Below are 18,564 nucleotides of genomic sequence, written 5' to 3' on the forward strand. Positions count from 1 at the left end.
TTCACACCCAGCATACCAAGTCCTCACTTTCTCCAAGAATAGCTCAAAGAACCACAGCTTTTGCTTGCTGCTAGAAGCAGATAACTCTGAAGCTAAATGTATGTTTTGACATATGCAGTCACTTTGTCAGAATATGTGGAAAGAGCTAAAAATGTTTTTGAACAGTAAGTAATAAAAAGCCTTCCGGAAAGGGTTCAAGCGCATCAACAAAAAAGCTGCAGCCAGAAACACCAGAAACAAGATCACTACAATTTACTGGACATGAAAGAATGCTGAATACACTCAGCAGTACTGCTATGACACAGCAGCTTGAACTAAACAGGTAGAAAGGCATGCAAGATACAGCCTTTGATCTTCCATTCTCAGAAGCACAAACATATTCAAGATACAATTTAACCAAGAAGTCACATGTGAACATCTACAGAAACAAAAATAGTCTTTCTAGTTATCTTAGTCTTAGATGGAAAATAAAAATTTCTCAATTTTTTTTTAGGTTTATTTTTAATTACTTTAATGACACTTCATTTAGAAGTTTCTCATTGTATCAAGAAAACCCAGCTGAGTTTACATATTTTTGCATCTCTATGTAACAGAATCTACCATAAAACTTCCTCTACAAAGAGGCTTTATATAAAAACCAAAAAAGGGGGATCAGCAAATTGAGGCTGCAGCTTATTACAATTAAGAGAAACTGCACATTTCTGTTTCTTCGTAATAAATAGGTAACGTTAACTGAGTTGTCCATGTCACTCAGATAATACTATCGGTATATGTGACAGCAATATCTGACATGAAAAAATGCAGATATTTTAACAGGATAGATACTTTATGGGGAAATATACAGCAATTACTGCCAATCTAAATTGGGCATATACACCCACCTCTCTAAAAGACACCACAATCTGCAATATTTCTGTGTCAAAGTTGATATTTTACCTTTCTGTTGAATTAAAAGTGCTAAGAGGTTCTCTCTTCCTACCCAAGAAGAACCAGCCTCAAGTTTCATCTGAAGTTTATGGATAGTAGGTTTGTTAGAACAGTAGGTTTGGTTTTTTGCACAAACAAAAACAAGCAGCCTAAAATGTGACAGTTCTCTAGGATGTGACTCTTCTACTTACCTGCAAAGGTGTAGTTCTCAGCAGCTAGAGAATTAGAAAGCAATTTTCTGCTCCATATTAAAAACCTACAGATAACAACATGAAAAAAGCAAAGCAAAAAAAAAGTCCCATTGCTTTATTAATGTTTGGATATGGGCATTTTCTCAAGAAGGAGCATTCCATAAAGCACAAATATGAACAGCACATAGAAGTTATGAAAAGTCTCCCCAAAACCATCGAATGCAGTAAGAAAAGAATCATCTTTCCTGAGGCTAGAGCCCTAACCTGAGTGCTTATTTCTGCATTTGGCAAGCTGAGGATCTCCTAACCTTAGTGTGATATATCTACACGAAACCACTTAGAAATATGCAGAAAAGTAAAACACTCAACATGTTTAGTGAAGTAGTGAAGCATGGTTACTGGGCTTTTCCTTAAATCATTATTATTTCATTGTAATAATTTACTTATTTAAATATTAATCATGTTCAACATGCATTAAATTGTTGGGTGTTTTTTTTAAGCTGGCAGTTTTAAGGAAACTGGTAAATATACATATTGACAAACACAGGCTTATTTGAGTAAGCAGAAAAAGTTCTCTGTATCTGCCAGCAGTTCATCTTGCTAGTAACAGGGAAGCCTTTGTTTCCCTACTTTTCAGTGACAAAAAAAATCCAAAAAAGACACAATAACATGTCAGTTTTAAGATGCTGAGAAATAATCAACAACAGGTTTACTCATTAATTGCATTATCCTTTCTGTAGCAGTATATTAAAAAGAAACACCAAAAAAGGTCTTCACATTCTGCATATCGAAATTAGTGTAATTCAAGTATGAACTGTCATTTCATGCCATTAAATCAAATGCTAGTTTCTATTCATTTCTATCTATTTTGAGGCAACTCTATTTCATCTTTGGCTAAAAAAAACCTACTTTTGAGTAAAGTATTTTCATTAACCAGATACTGTGAGTGGCCTAACTTCACCTGATTAGCACCTGCAAAGCATGTCAGGACACAAATTTAACCACAGATTCTAAAGAGCGTTAGATTCACAAAGCCTTCAGAGTCCTATAAACTATCAACATCTTTCATCTTCCTGAGCTCTACTTCCGGTTGAAACAGTATAAAAGCATTTCTGCAGTTCAGCCTTTTTTGAGGCAAAACAAACAACCTCAATGGTAAAATGAGAAAGCTGAATGGCAAAGATACCTTTGCAGCATCTCATGTAGAGATTTGTCATGGGAATGAGATGCTGCAAAGGTATCTCTGGAAAGGCTTGGACTACTGAGTCCGTAAACGGATTTGACAGAAACATCTGTCAAGTAATTTTAATAATCAAACTGGACAGCTTATGTTTCACCACAAGTTCAAGAATGCAACTGACACCAGGTCACTATCATCAAATGTGACTCCAAAATGAGACCTTGCTTATTTTATCTAACGCAGTCTCCTGAGAGAGGACAAAAGCAGATGTTCAAGAAAAAGCACATCAAAGTGCTTTGAACAGGGGCTGGACCAGATGACTTTTGAGAGATTCCATCCAAATGAACTATTCCATGATTCTGTAAAAAGGCATGCAAGCAAACAGTGATGCTTCCTTGAAATATCACTTACCTCCCCCAAAGTTTATGGTGCTAGTTGACAGAAATCTTTATTTTGACCTTTTAACAACATGTGTTCTAGTAAAGTTATAAATAGTAAACAAGAAACCATTAACAGCCAGGCCCACACACTATTAAACTCAAAATTTATTTCTCAAAAACCAAAGGCACAGACTTCAGCGAGGCACAAACTTTAAGCAAGAAATGGCTGCTTCACACTTATTTGCAGGAGGGCTATACTGACGCCTTTTAAAAGAGCTCTATAGATGAAGAGTCAAACTGCAGGAGGCATGTAATTGGAGACCTCTTCATCTTTACAGAGAGTTGTTTTCTCCAAATTAGTACCATGTCATGATTTCAGCTACTGTCATTATGATGATCCCCCTTCTGATTTCCTACTTACCCTGCTGTCTGTATCTTTGTCTGGTCTTTGTCAGCCACTCAACACAATTTAAAAGGCACTAGAAATACAATTAGAGCATTCTACACTGTGCCCCAAAAGCAAATTACTTCTTAGAAATTAAGGTTATTTATAGAGGAAAAAAACCCAAAACAAAACCAAATAGAAAACTTCAGATGAAAGCCAAAATAGGGAAAAAGAATGAATACATATATACACACACACACAATGCCTAGAAGTTTGTCTTCTGATTACATAGCACAGCTGCTGCCTTGCATGGTAGTCTCAACTCCTTTCTAATTAGACAGGTATCTAAAAATGTGATGCAATTAGCTGTAGAATAAATGCATGTACTGTTACTTAAAGCAAAAGCTGTTTTTGAGTAGAACCTCAAACGGTCCAAGTATCTGCAAAGCTCATAAAATACTTCCACTGAGTCAGTTTTATTCTATTCAGCTGTCTGAATGCTTGCCATTTGACATAAGTCAACCAAAGCAGATAAATTCACAGTCAAATAAAAATTTGGACACTGTCCTCATTTCAAACCACAGTCAAACACTATATAAAAATCACACCTTTTTACTTATTGTATAGACTGAAATAGCTGTGATAATTCAAGCCAAATTGTTTCAATTTGAGGAATATTTAAAGCTAAAATCTGGCCCAATCATCCAGGTCTCAACTCATTTCTCTGCATTCAGTCACTAAAAAGTATCTGACCATAGAATGACTTCATTATTAAACAAGAGTGGCTAAAAGGATCAAATTGTACAGAGCAAGAACAGTATTTCAGAAGCACACAGTGTTTTTCCTCTTAAGAATTCAGTTTTTCAACCACTAGACTGTGTTAGTCTATTAAGTGGATTAGTAAGTACCGTGCATTATTGGATTAAGGACTACCTGTATTGTAGCAGAAGTGGGTATTGATCTTGCAAAATCACTGATAAAAGACATTGCCCTGCAGTGGTAATTGGCTGAGATTTTTAGTTTCAGTTACTCAGGAAGAAATAGGAGACAATATATATCCTTGAAATAATCATTCAAATAAAAATTTTACGTACTGTAAGATAACAGCAGAATAAAAACTGAAAAATTCCAGCACAACTTTACAGAATAAGTGAATGTAAAATGCTATTTTTATTGATACAGTAATCTACATATAGGAGGAGTTTTAAAAGAGCAACCAAGATCATGCTCTTCAAGGTTTGATTTTGCTGGAGTTTCACACAAGTTAATCAACAGGCCACAAATGGTGCTGCCATGGAACATAGGTGGGGTGTGGGTCAAGCAGCTTCTTTTGTCCTGCTCAAACCAACCCTCTGCATCAGTTCCCTCATCCAGGCTTCAGAGTACATGGAAACAAGGTGGTTGTGATTTCATTTAAAGCTACTTCTCTCTCCATCAGAAGTTTCATATTAAAGTAATCTCTGCCTTCTTCAGAGCTGGGAGTATCATACACTGGACCTATATAAAGAGATTATATTATTTCTTTACATAAGTACCATTGCTGAGAGCACAGAAGAATGGTTAGTCACAAATCTGTGCAAACATCTCAAAAGGTTTCTACATTCCCCAAGTCTTTGGCCAGAAGTCTGGAGATACAAGGTTAGAATCTGGTGACCAAAATGTTCAGAAGGGACATCCCCTTAAAAATAATTACAATTAAACTTGAATATTACTTTGTTGCTAACCTGTCAAGCAAAACACCATCACTCTTCTTCCAAGACCCAAGAAAACTTGTCTTCAGGTCCTTTAAAAAGCCCCTTCTGTTATTTTTTTTTTGTGCAGTCCGATGTGAAGAGAGGATATTTTTACAGCAAGGTATTACATGAATTGCTCAAAGGGCTCTTTGATAGACTGTGCCAATGTCATGAAAAACCTTTTCTGGGATGACAAAAAGAAAACAAACCAAATAATGTTCATCAATGGCACATGAAAATAGCTAATAAGGAAAACAGTGGGGCAACAAATAACTGGAAACGGACAAACTGTCTCATACATCAAACCAAGGAAGAACAGATGGTAAAAGAGAATTGCTGACTTTCAAGACAAAGAAGTTTACTCTCAAAAATTCTCCCTTTAAACCCTCTAACATGGGACAGAAACTTTAACAATATCCTGTCATCAGAAAAATCATGTAGATGTGAAGGCAAATTAATGGATCACAGTTTAAAACGGACAGAAAGTAAATGTTTTACAGATTTACATCATAGGGTTTAAGGAGACATTTACAGATGAAATATCAACTAGCTCTTTACCAGATTATTATATCACAGGTGAACCACTCATACCTTTCATGAGACAAACTCAGAATATTCCTGAGATTCCTCCCTACCATGCTTTTGAATACAACACATAGTATCTTGAAAGATAGAAGACATAGGAACAATCAATGGATGTGTGCAGTGAATGCCCTATGTTACTCCATGCCACTTGATTTTAGCATCAACAACTGCTTATCTGATAATTATATACTTCAGCAGTGGTTTGTTTCACAGTTCTTCAGTTTAACACAGTGCTCATGATCCTGTACTGAAAAGTGTTCCACAGACATCCAACATCATCTTTCTACTTCAGACCACTGAATTACTATTTTTTCACTATCTTGACAATAGAAAATAGGCCCACAATTCTGGATTAGCCCATAAATTCAAAATTCAACATATAATGACCTCAGACTGCAAAACTGCTATTTTAAAAGGCACTGCTGTTTGCAGTTTAAGATGTCACCTGGGAATGCTCCAGATTATTTTCAAAAAAGCAAGCTGTCACCTTACACAGAAAGCAACACCACTTCACATATCCCAGGCACTAAAACAGCATAGCCAGATGTTGTTAGAACTGACACTTGATGTTTTTATCCAGCCCACATTTATCCACGTCCTTCCATTGCATTGCTTCTTACTCTGCAGAAGGCAGAGTTTAATTCCCTTGAATCACAGACTATTTTTGCCTTTCTGAGGAAGCCTCTGCCGCATTAAACACATTTGTTTAGACTTCACAGGAGAAATTTCATGACCAGAAGGACCAGAATGATGCACTTTGTATTAACTTTGACAGACACGTGGTTCCAGTTACAAGGTATCAGCACAATTCTAGCTGAAGGTTCCATCTATGACCAAAATCAAAGCTTCACTGATATAAAGCTAGAAGTGATAGTGAAATTAGGAAACCAGGACCCTCCAAAAAAACTTTCACTTCAAGTTTAACAGAGGGAAGGAACTACACAATGGCATCATTACAAACTTAACACAACTTAAATCAACACTGACAGAAACTTAGTACCATTCCAAGGTAAGACTCTTCAGAGTTCTCAAATTTGTGCTCTTGGTAAACTACCTACAGTGAAAAATCAGGATGAAAGGATGACAAGAACTCAAACACAAAAAAATAATCTGATGAAAAAGTCAGCTTTAGCAGTCTTTCTCCCCTCCAACCACTGATAAATCTAAATAGTCTGCCTTAATTATGGTAAATGACTGGAAAATACCATCAGATGCACCATAGGAAGTGAGAAAAAATATTATTAGAAGATATTCATTCTCTTTAATAAGAGAAATTCAAGACAAGAGTATGGTATAAACTCTAATTTATTGGTAAATGTGCTCAGAACCTCAACAGAAAAATATCCCAAACCCAAAATGAAACAGTTGCATATGACAGCCATAGTACATAAAGAAAAATAATGGAAAAGGAAGAAAAATTATGTGTTTCAAATGGACTGACAAGGAAGATCTGAACTGACTGTTGCAAAATCAGCCAGAGGGAAAACAATCATATTGAATCACATTTGATGGGTCACGTGGGCTTTACTATAACTGGATATTTAGACCACAAATACTCCATCCAAGAATATCACTTTGGTTACAATATGAACCTATACTTTAATAAAGTTGTCAGCATTTCTTGACACAGCAGGTAAGACTAACATTTTCAGCCAACAAGAAAAAAAGAAGCAGTTTTAAACACTTACAGCATATTTATCGATAAAAAAACTGATTCCTACTTTGAATTTCACCCTAGGCTTGTAGCAATGATGGCTTCAAAATCCAGTGCTGCAGTATTGTGGCACCTGATTATCCAGGGCTAAGGAACTGGAAACAGTATTAATGTGACTTCTAACAGGTCACTGCTTACAAGACATGCAACATTTAGTTCACAACCTACCCATGCACATGACAGCTCAGGACAATCTGTTGAGTAGCACCAAACAAGTGCCAGCCACCTGATAATTTAAGAAATAAAACCTATCCATTAGTTTGGTACCTTCTCTAAGAAGAGTTCCCGTTCACACATTACTAATTATCCTTACTCTAGTATCAAAATGCCAGACCCATTCATTTCAACTAAATTGTGACCTAAAAACCTGTCACCAACAGGAACAAGGACCAGGTTCAAATGCTGATCTCACCATAATGAACAAGCTTACTGCAAAAAATTAAGTATCACCAGCGTAACTGTGTGTTTGTGTGCATGTGCAGACGTATCTGAACATGTAAAATCAACAAGCACATTTTTATTTAGAAATAAACCAGAAAACTGGTAAGGTAGGAGAAGAAAAAAAACCACCTGGAACAAAAATATTTATGCGGTTAGGAACACAGCACAAATGGCCTGAAGGCAGCTAATACTGTGACAGGATTGATTATGTAGGGAGCCACCGAAAAAACCCACAGAGCTTCAAAAGTGAAGATGACACCTACACAATGCAGAGCACAGTCTCTCATTAGATGGTTTTAATGAAGTTTCCTGAATTCATCTATTAGAGACCCACTAAAATAATTCCCAGCATTTGTTATGAGACTGACAAGAAAATGATATATGGAATAGAAAAAAGAAAATCTTTGCAACAGAATCATCACTTTTTTAAAAAAACAAAAGCCATTTAGATTACAGGCAGATTTTTGCCAAATTATGAGTTCACATCCACTTGGAACACTTGGAAGTAGAAGTCTCTTCCCACAAGAACCTCTGCCAGTAAACAAAGAATTTTAATAGAAAAATTAGGATCTGACCACAATACTGGCATATGAGAAACAGACAAGTTACATTTACAGACAATCAATATACTAATACTCAGTACTTAAGGTTAGTTGTCAGAACTTGAGTCATGTAACAGCAAGTATCCAATAAGAAGTACCTTACTGTAGTTGGCTTTCATATAATCTACTCAAGAAGCTTTGCATCCAAACACTTAATAAGAAAATAAAAATCCAAAGGCTCTTTAGGAGTTATCCAGTAAGCACTACAATTCAAATAATGTTGTAATTGCAAACAATTAAAAAATGAGAATTGAAGACCAATCCTATTAAATGCCAACTTTAGTTCTGTTCATTAGAATCTTTAAGCTACTGCAGGGAGGAAAATGTTTAAAATGAGCTTAACAAAAATTAAGATCAGGGTTTTTTTTCCTACTGAGTGATCAAAAGCCACTATGCTGTAAGCAACTTGTGAAAGTATTTGAAAAGCTATAGTTTCTAGATAAGCTCAAACAGGTAGATTAACCGAATTTCATTGACAATAAGTTTCAAGAATAATACACTGTAAAAATGTTTCTCTTCTCCATCAGGTTTTAGACTTTGTGCAGGTTTCTTTCCCCAGCACTAGAAAAAGGAAGAGGAAAACTCCACAAAAGAGGTAAGAGCAGCAAGTTTGTTGCCAACTGTAGTTCACTGCATTACAAAAGAAAGAGGAGAGGAAAAAAAATAAGAAAAAATCCATCCATAAACCAACAAAAAAGTATGAGAGACGATTTTCTAACTGAAGCCAACTATTCATATGAATATATACTTCAAACTCCCATCTGAAAGTGGAAAATCATGTAGGCCAGTAAACTCTCTGTTAGGTTACTGATCTTTCACATCTTGAAGAAACACTTATTTCTCATGCAAGATTTTTGGAGTTCATCTATTCTGCCCTCTCAAAAAAATTTTATTAACCTCTTTTCACAAAAAAAACGTGACAGGCTATTGATGAGGCATTACTCCAAAACAGAGATTGCTCCAGAGGAGCATGTCATCTCTAGGCATGCACTGGCTGCATTCTGAGTTCCACCAGTTTTCAATTTCCTTGGGTTTTACCTCTGCCAATTCTCCTACATTCAACCTATTTTGCTTTGGCATCCCTATCAGGTACATGTTGAAGTACTCAGCCATCAATTTTTATACTTTGTAGGCATCATCAGTGGAACACAATAAATTACTTCTTTAAAGAATTCTGTAACCTTAAAAACACTCTTTTCTATATCTATACTTCATGGAAACCTCATAATCCTGTCAACAGAATCCCTGCAACTTAATTTTATTTATCTAGTTTTCCAAAGGAGCTATATCTACTACACCACAACAGCTGAACCCAGACTTCAACATTTCTTTATAGAAAAAGTACCCCGAGAACTGGAAGAGTGCTGTCTAACCCAGCCCACAGGCACAGCAGTACCAGACAGGCAGTCGCCATGAAAGTAGCCCAAAACAGGCTGCAGCCAAAGACGTACAATGGCACACAGGACAGTTTTCAGAGAATGAGAGAACTAGAGGAATTCAGGTATTCTGAAGAAGTGAACTTACAGGGGAAAAGGAGGCAGGACACATGCAAGAAATCTTGCTAGTTCTTTTCCATCACATGCTCCTTCTCTGAAAAAAAAAAAAAAAAAAGGACTCTACTCCAGTCCTGTACACGAGATTGTACTCCCCTGACTGTATGCACAAGGCACTGTACACTCAGCAATGGCAGTTCGTGGATTCTAAACTGCCAGGTCACACCAAAGGACAAACACCTACTCAGATACCATGGTAGTAGAGAGACACAACTGAAACTTTAACTAGGAGCATTTCAAATCACAGCAGATCAACAAGAACCGGCAACATCCTGAAACAGTTCCTACTCAGTTGTACTGCCCACCCACACGCTGCTTTTCATTTACTTATTCCTCCTATCCTGCAATAAATGATTTTGTTCCTGGCATTAAAATTGAGGGAGAGTGAAGAATACATATCTGTGAGTAGCTGAGTCTCTTGGTAGCACTGGTTGTCTTGATAAATAAACTGCTCCAGAAAGGGAACAAGTGAAGAGGGTAATTCTAATCAGAACACGATGCATCAGCAGAAGATACCAGTATTAAACCAGTCCAAGCCTTCTTCAGTGAATGTTAATAGTGGTGAACAATGAAATCAGGGTGTGCTGCTTCTTTAATGTAACTTCAAGTCTTGCAAAATACAGTTCTTTTCTTTGCATCCATGCCAAAAAACCATGTTTAAACCAAAACACTTGAGCGTGCATATAATTACAAATGAAGCACTCCAACAATATTGCATGGCATTTTCCTTTAAGTTGTAATCTACAGGTGATCTACAAGGCTAAAGCGACAATTTGAAAACAAAACCAACAATTTACTATAGCAGATGTTTCAAAACAGCTTTCCAAGTCAAAGCTACCAAACAGTTGCTCAAGAACTACGAACTGCATAGAAAAGTCCTCTGGAAAGCCACTGAACTGTAAGTGTTCTGTACTTTGGAAATCAGGTGACTTTAAAAAAAATAAAACCTACAAGTCCAACTTCTAATGCGAACTCATGAAGCCTGAACACTTTGAAATATGTATCTCTAGGAAAAGTCACCACAGACATACATTAGTAAGTACATAAAGTCCATAGGAGAAAAGAATTTTTTAAAATTATTACTTTGTTATCTACTTGGGTGTTGGTTCAAATCACATTGCCAGCGTCATTTCAATACAAGAAAAACGAAAGAGGGATTTCCTGACTCAGTGCTTAGAAGGAAGATACACTGAAAAGTAACTATTTGTTCCACACCTCATACACACTAAAACAAAAACACACACCCACTACTTAAGCAAGTGTAATTATACTAATAAACAGACAGAACTGCAATTCCACAATTAAGACTTTCTTTAATTGAGAGTTACTAACCACGGTATTACTTCTGGAAGTTTTCTTTTCTAAAGCATCTGACTTAAACATGTACTTTCTTCCAAAAAGTACAAACCATACAGCAGAGAAATACAGAGAATACTCTTCGGATTTCAGACAGACTAAATATTTATGTAAGGTTCTCAAGTGTTTCAGCAACTATCTTCTACATGAAGAGATTACACAAGAGTATGAAGGAAGCAGGCTACCAAGGCAAACTTGACATTTTTTCCACTGCTGAGCTTTAATGCTTCAGATGTAGACTTAGTTGCTTTAAACCACTGCTTAAATGTCTTACTTTGAAAGCCATCAAGAATGGAGCTCAGTTAAATGCATATTTCTGCCCACTTTGTTATATCCTCAGAGGAGGTGCATGTGAGTTTTTATTCTGCAAAATCAACTTGTTGCAAAAGCAGCATGATTGAAACTACTACTTGAGAATAACTAACATTAAATTGTCTCATGAAGATTAAAGACAAATCAACGAAAACTGATTAATAAGGAAAACAGAGGGCTATCTCAGTCTTCAGTTTCTCAAGGAAAGTTTATAAACACTAACAAAAGAACCAATACAACTTAGAGAAAACAAACACAGTTTGAGATAGAAATGTCAAAATGTTTATTATGGCTAAATAATACAGAGTAACACCAGTTTCTATTAAGGTTTACTTTTCAATGATTCTTAAAACATTTAATACAAAAAAGGTATTTTGACATCCACTTTTTATACCTGTATGTGTGCAGTTCATAATCACTTCAGCCCTTAGTTATATTTAATATAAACATGTAACACCTGGAAATCAGCAACTACATTTAGAGAAAAGAGCTCACTAACATTACAAGCCTCGCATTAATCCTACCAAGTCCTGACTCAAAAGAGCAAGTTACACTGTCCACATCAGTCCAAAGCAATGCCGCCAACCAACTTAGCTCAGATAAGGAGGAGAAAACCTGTTCCAGAAACCATTCTCTAGGCTATTCAACAACTCGGCCTTATGCATGCCCACATTTAAATGCCTACTCTCCAACTTCACTGGCACAAAGAAGAGCAGGAAGTCACCACAGACTGCTATGGGGCAGCTCCATCAACTCCAGGGCAATGACAGTAACTGGGGAAATACGCATTTCATGGAGGACATTCACACTTTAGGCACAGGAAATGTTCTGCAAAACTCATCTACTTCCCTGCAAAAATTCTTACTGGAAACATCAGATCTGTTTGATGCTATACTTACTACTTGCTCAATCATAAAAATCTTACACTGTTAAACTGAAAACAGAATTGTTTCTACAGCAGTAGAAACACACGACAGCACAGCCGTACTGGCAAATCCCCGCCAAACACTGCTCCGGTGAATACTCATGCTACAGATTCCGAAGACAAAAAAGCCAGATGTAACACTATGCACATCTATTAAGTTTAACTGATAATTCCAGACTAATTGTACAACGGGAAAACAGTTTCTATACAAATGCATTAGCCACGATATCAAACCTCATGGACACCTGAAAATAGCTGGACACAGAGATCACAGATCCCAAACATGATTTGTTCTCTTCATTATACCTGTTTAGCAACTACAAGCATTGTTTTTCTCTTTCTTCCTTTCAGAACAAATGGGTAACACACTGACACTGAGTACCTCCAAACAAAGCATAGCCAGCAGATCAGTAGCTGTGCAATCTGCAACAAAAGGTAGCCATGCACACATGACTCTTAGTAGTAGAAAGAGCAAGAGAATGTTTTTTATAATCTCCAAGAGATAATACATCCAGTATTCTTATTTTTCCAGCAGTGACCATACACAGATAAGCACTACATTCTAACTTTTAAACTTTACCAAGCAGACTATAGATAATTCCATTTACTATTACAGAATTGTATCATTATGTCAGCTAAAGACTACACACCAAGTCACACCACACTACTTCACAGGATGAATACAGCAATAAATAATTACAATTCTAGCAATCTACTTGCAGATTATATTACAGTTTACCAACACAAGTGATCAGTAATACAAGAACTATTTCATCTTCATATTTAAAAACACATTTTTTCACGGCATACTATTACCAGGCACTTAATTTTGAAACAAAGTAATTTCTCTACCCCACCCCTTCTCAAATGTCCCCAGAGTACCAAAAGATCAGCCATCATTTTGTTTAAACACTCACTGTCAAGTATCTGATTTCTATACTTGGGGATCAAAAGAAGAGAATTAGTGGGTTTTTTAATTTAGGAAAATACTGCCACGTCTCCTAGTAAGCTTCCAGACAGTGGCACAAATTTCCATGCAAACAAGTGAAGTCTCAGTAATAAGCACAAAAATAGTAAAACTAGTCAGCATCTCATCTTCAATCTAATTTTGGACAAATTTTTCTTCTTGAGGGTCACAATCTTCTACAGCTTTCCTAAATATAATTGCTTTAAACTATACTACAAGGTAATTTTACAGACTTTCTCCAGTTCTAACACATCCCTACATCTACCACTTATGAAGACAGTTTCATCCCTTCCTCCTTCTTCTTACCTATCTGTAGATAGCAGAAAACCAAATTTTACTTTAGACTTAGCAGTTTTGTACCAAATAATGATATGTACTTGGATGCTAGACTATAGAGGAACCTGTCATCAAGTTCCATAAGAAAAATTTTAAAATTCTAGCTCACTTTCGTAATGAAGAGATCTACAATGAGCTTTCACCAATTTGCCCTTGATTTCTAATTCTGTCAACAGTATTATTATGTTACATGCTACATGTACATAAAGTCTGCACAAGATATCCATTGTGCTGATGACAAAACAAAGGACTATCAAGCTAGCCAAATTACAAAAGATAAAGCCAGATAACAAAGTGACAGATGGCTATTATAAAACACTTCTTAAACTATTAGTATTATTTTGCTCATTAGCATGTCAAAACAGGGTCACATACCCAGTAGCGTCAGTTACACACAAAGGTACCCAACTTTACTAACAGTCTATTATCATAAAAGTACTCAAAAGAGCAAGAAAAAATAAAGACATGAGATGTCCTAGCAGGAAAGATGACAAATTTGGGTCATCACTGAAGCCTAAATGAACTGTTCTGAATGGTACTACTCATTCCTACTAAGGATAATTTCCTATTTTCTGTAGTCCATAGGGAACAAACTGTTTACATTTGGTTTTCTTTGCAACCAAACAAACTAGAAAGGTTTGTTTAAATAAAGCTTTGATTTTTGGTCTGTGGCCACAGAAATGCAGGACATGCAGGATCCTACTGCCTGGTTATGTACAAGGTTTGCTGTGTTGCACTCAACCACAAAACCAGCTCTTTTTTATTCAAATGAAAATCAAGTTCAAATTACTTCTGTCATACTTGCAAGTAGCATTTTAGACAAGATCCGCACCAAACTGTTTTCTTACGACTGTATGAACTGTACAGTTCTCATAATTTACTCATCTCCTCACCAACTTGCAGACCAGACATGTTCTTTTTAATCAACCTAGATTTATCAGTCTAGCAGGGGAAGATCCATGTTTTCTCATGAGATCATGCAAAACATACTTACATCATTATCACAGATTTTAAGAACTATGTCAAAACATTTCTAATGATCAACACTCAAAACAAAGAAACAAACTTACCTACTACCATGAGAGTGAATTCAAAACCTCTCTTCACAGACTTTCGGTAAACTTGATTTGGAAGATTTGCAAACCCCACATATCCTTCAAGGTTCTTCTGTTGCTAAAGCAAGAGATATTCAGGAAAGAAAAAGTTAAAAGGAAAGCACGTAATTTCTTAGTTGGCTTGTATTCTTAGTTATTGAAATGTTCACTTCATTTTCACATTTGTAGAGAAGTGCTATCTACCCAACCTCTGAACAACCCAAGCTGTCTACATTCAAGGCAGTGAAATGAACTGCAACAAAAAATAAGAAAAAAAAATTTTTTTGACTGGATAGCCAAAAAAAATAGCACAGAAAGTCAACTATACAAAGAGTATTTTGAGCAAATACAATTGTCGTATTATGACTGTTTGTACAGGCACAAAAGTGTGCACGTGCAAACAAATTAAAACAATCAACTTGTTACCAATGCCCATTTGAAACACAGGCCAGCAGTATGAATGCACCTTTCCTGTACTTCCAAGTCATGGTGGTACTGCCTCAGCATGATGGGAACCAACCTGACACCTCTGCTTCTGAGTCACACATCTGGAGGCCTTCACATTAAACCCAGACCTACGCTAAAGCAGCATGCCTTGCAACAAACTCTCCATAAAGGCAAAACTTCAGCTGCCTTGTACTCTGAAAAACCTACCCAAAGTAGTGCCTACTGGGAAACAAGGGAAGAATTTTGGATGTTAGCCATTACTTCTTCCCACCACACTACTGAAAATGCTGGAGGTGCTTAAAATGCCTCCTCCTCACTGTACTAGACCCAGCAATCTTTCAAAGATCAACTCTGCTACCTTTGCACTACTCTTCCAGCACAATCCTGCAACTGTTTGTTTATTAATGCAGCAGGTCTGAGGATTGTCTTATGAGATTGGACAGTTCAGACATTTTCCAAAGAATCTGAAAACACTTTCTTGAGACAAACGTCTACTTAAAGCAACACAAGGCAATGCTTGTCATGGAGCAATGATTTCAGCCTTTAGGCTTTATGTCCATGAGAAGTTGAGAGGATGTCATGTGATGATGATACTGCCTCAGTTTCAGAGTTTAAGAGAGCTGTATATATCCACACAGAAGAAGTCCTGTCTACAAGTTTAAATTCCACTCCCTAAAATTATCTTCATGAGCATAGAGGAATTCTAAAAAATAATTTGTAAAAAAATTTTTTATTACAGGCTCTATTGCCTCAGAACTTCTCTGTATGGGATACAGTATGGTTAATTTAAGTTTGGTATATGGTTGACTCATGCTTATTTTGAAATTTTTTCTTTCTAAAACTGACAGAGTAAGCAATGCAGCAATAACTCATAGAATTTTCAAATAAAAAAATTTTGTTTAACTAAAGCGAGGATATAAAACCACTATTACCTTTGAAGTATTGAATGCAAGAAGAACTAACCTCTTGGCAATCCAACAGCACTAGTCAATGAATGGACTCTCTGCTTTAAGCCACACAACTGATTTCTCCATTTGGCAGATACACTATTAATCTCAAACAAAGCTACACCACTGCAAAGATTAAGTTAGAGGTTCAAATTTAAATATACAGAATGCAACAAATGTTATTACTTCTCTAGATGTAGGAATCTTTGCATCGTGTCATCAAAGAGCTTTTTTAAAGCAGTTTTTTTTTTCAATATAGCCTTTGGTGCAGCTATAATCTCATCTGAAAGGTTTTAAAATATTTTAAAAATCAGCTAGGAATTTAAAATCCAAATATTTGTTTTAATCTTCCAATCTATTACTACATGTAAGGAATGGAATTTATCACAATCTAAAGCCCTGAGCAAAAGCCAGTGCTTCAGAGATATTACATGACATGCAGGTCAGTGCTTTTTAAGATATTAAAGAGCTGCTTAACAGTGCAGGTCCTTAATAACCATTAAGGATATGGAACTGCTATTCATCCTACCACATATTAAATATGTAATCACAGTCAGACACTCCTAATAGTTCTATTTGTCAACCACCTGCATTTTTCAGTATCTACATAGCTTTTAATGTGTGTCACGCTTACCAGAAACAGCTCACCCCCTCGTTAGCGAATTCTTCTTTTGTTTAAAAGAATGGGTTTCCATATAATTCTTGTCTTGAACTAAAGTTATTTCTTTTCCCTTCCTCCTTATATAGACCTCCACATTTAGGATAGTTCTACTCCTAAGAACTTTTAGATCACGGAGTATGAAACGCTAAAAAAGAACAGATGGGATTTTTTGGGTTGTTTGCTCTATTAAGTGGGTCTACAGTAATTACACCCACAATTTTAGATAATGAAATATAAAGGGTACTAACCAGAAAGATCAAGATATACTGGACATTAATGCTATGTTTAATGTGAGCATTTGTCATCAATAGGAAAGAGCCTTTTAAAAAACTGCAGCTGGATGCCAGAGTCAGATTTCTGGTATACCAACTCAAACTGAAGATTTCAACATACTGGTTTTTAAATGGTTATATTTGTTCATAACTTGCTACTTCTAAAGAGACCAAAACAAATTAGGAATTGAGTTTCTTTAATTCCTGCAACAGCTTTTAAAAGAACTCAGTACCTTTTTTGTAAAAGAATTGACTTCCACTGTGTTGAACATGGTGCCAAATGAGATCTCATGTTTCTAATACTTATACCTTCCCCTTAACTTTCATCCCCTCCTGATTTTCAACCAGCTGCTACCTAAGCTCAATTTTAGTTAATCTACTAAAAAACTAGTGCTGCTTCTATTTCCACATTAGCTGTAAAACATCCGCACCAAAGTAATACTTACAGCTACTTTGTAAACAACACATTTCCAACATTTTCAGGATCAAAGATGTCAACAGAATACATCCAGAAGTAGTCCAGTAAAATGATGAATTTGAACCATAGCAGCGAGTCCATACAGGTGCAGCCGCAATCCAGAGAAGAAACAGGGGCAGTGTGAGAAAGAAAAGAAAAAGTTACTTACATTTGATCAAAGTAACCCACAATATTTTCCATCTAGTATGCTCAGTATACAACATTTTAAGCAGAATCACAGAATGGTTTGGTTTGGAAGGGATCTTGAGGAACATTGGCTTCTCAACCCCCAGTCATGGGCACGAACACCTTCCATTAGATCAGTCTGCTCTAAGCCCCATCCCACCTGACCTTGAACTCTTCCAGGGATGGGGCATCCACAATTCCTCTGGACGACTGGTTCCAGTGCCTCACCACCCTCACAATAAAGAATTTCTTCCTAATAGCTAATCTGAACCTATCCTCTGTCAGTTTAAGGCCATTCCCCCTTGTCCTCTCACTTCATGCCTTTGTTAAAATTCCCTCTTCAGTCTTCTTGTAGGTCTCCTTAATTTACTTTGTTAGTAACCTTAATTTACTTTGGATTATACATAAAACAACCTTTCATGGTAATATACTACATGAACTCCAGACATTTAATGAGCAATACAGGTAGTTATACAATAGCTCTTTTTACTTCAGTTATTCAACAAGGCTTTTGTTTGCCATACACTATCTGAACCTGCAATGGGTTCAAGAGTGTTTCTTCTTCTGAGGTGTTCACCAGAATACATAATCTCATTTCACCACACTACTCCATAGTATTTTAGTGTGGAAAAGGTAGAAAAAGCAAAGTCATCATCACAGCAAATGTCTCCCAGGATTCTGTATTTCTAAGTCACTTTATACATTCAGTGAACAGCACTGATTCACTTCATTTGCAGCACTGAGCACTACAGCACTGTTGCAACCCTGGGCACAACTGTCATGGTTCAACAGCCAGAAAATAAAGAACAAAGTAGGGTGCACAAGTTAAAGTGTCTGTTCAACAACATCTAACTCTGTGCATGACAAGAGGTCTACAACAGTTCTCCAATGCACCACTTACAATACCTTAACT

At 36.4% G+C, this 18,564-nt stretch overlaps 1 protein-coding gene across 2 annotated transcripts in view; it reads right to left on the reverse strand.

Moving 5' to 3' along the window:
* SEPT7 (septin 7) overlaps positions 1-17,574 on the reverse strand; it is a 63,669-nt gene extending 46,095 nt beyond the window's left edge. The window contains exons 1-2 of one of the 2 annotated variants that reach the window (XM_008633863.2): positions 17,455-17,574; positions 14,658-14,760 (exon numbers count right to left, since the gene is read on the reverse strand). In XM_008633863.2, coding sequence (XP_008632085.1) covers positions 14,658-14,667 — 10 coding nt within the window. In that variant the 5' untranslated portion in view covers positions 14,668-14,760; positions 17,455-17,574. The remainder of the gene's footprint in view (positions 1-14,657; positions 14,761-17,454) is intronic. The other variant, XM_017734452.1, reaches the window with a different exon arrangement.
* Between the last annotated feature and the right edge of the window lie 990 nt (positions 17,575-18,564).

The sequence above is a fragment of the Corvus brachyrhynchos genome, unplaced genomic scaffold, assembly GCF_000691975.1.
Source record: "Corvus brachyrhynchos isolate BGI_N302 unplaced genomic scaffold, ASM69197v1 scaffold94, whole genome shotgun sequence".
Taxonomy (NCBI): Eukaryota; Metazoa; Chordata; class Aves; order Passeriformes; family Corvidae; genus Corvus; species Corvus brachyrhynchos.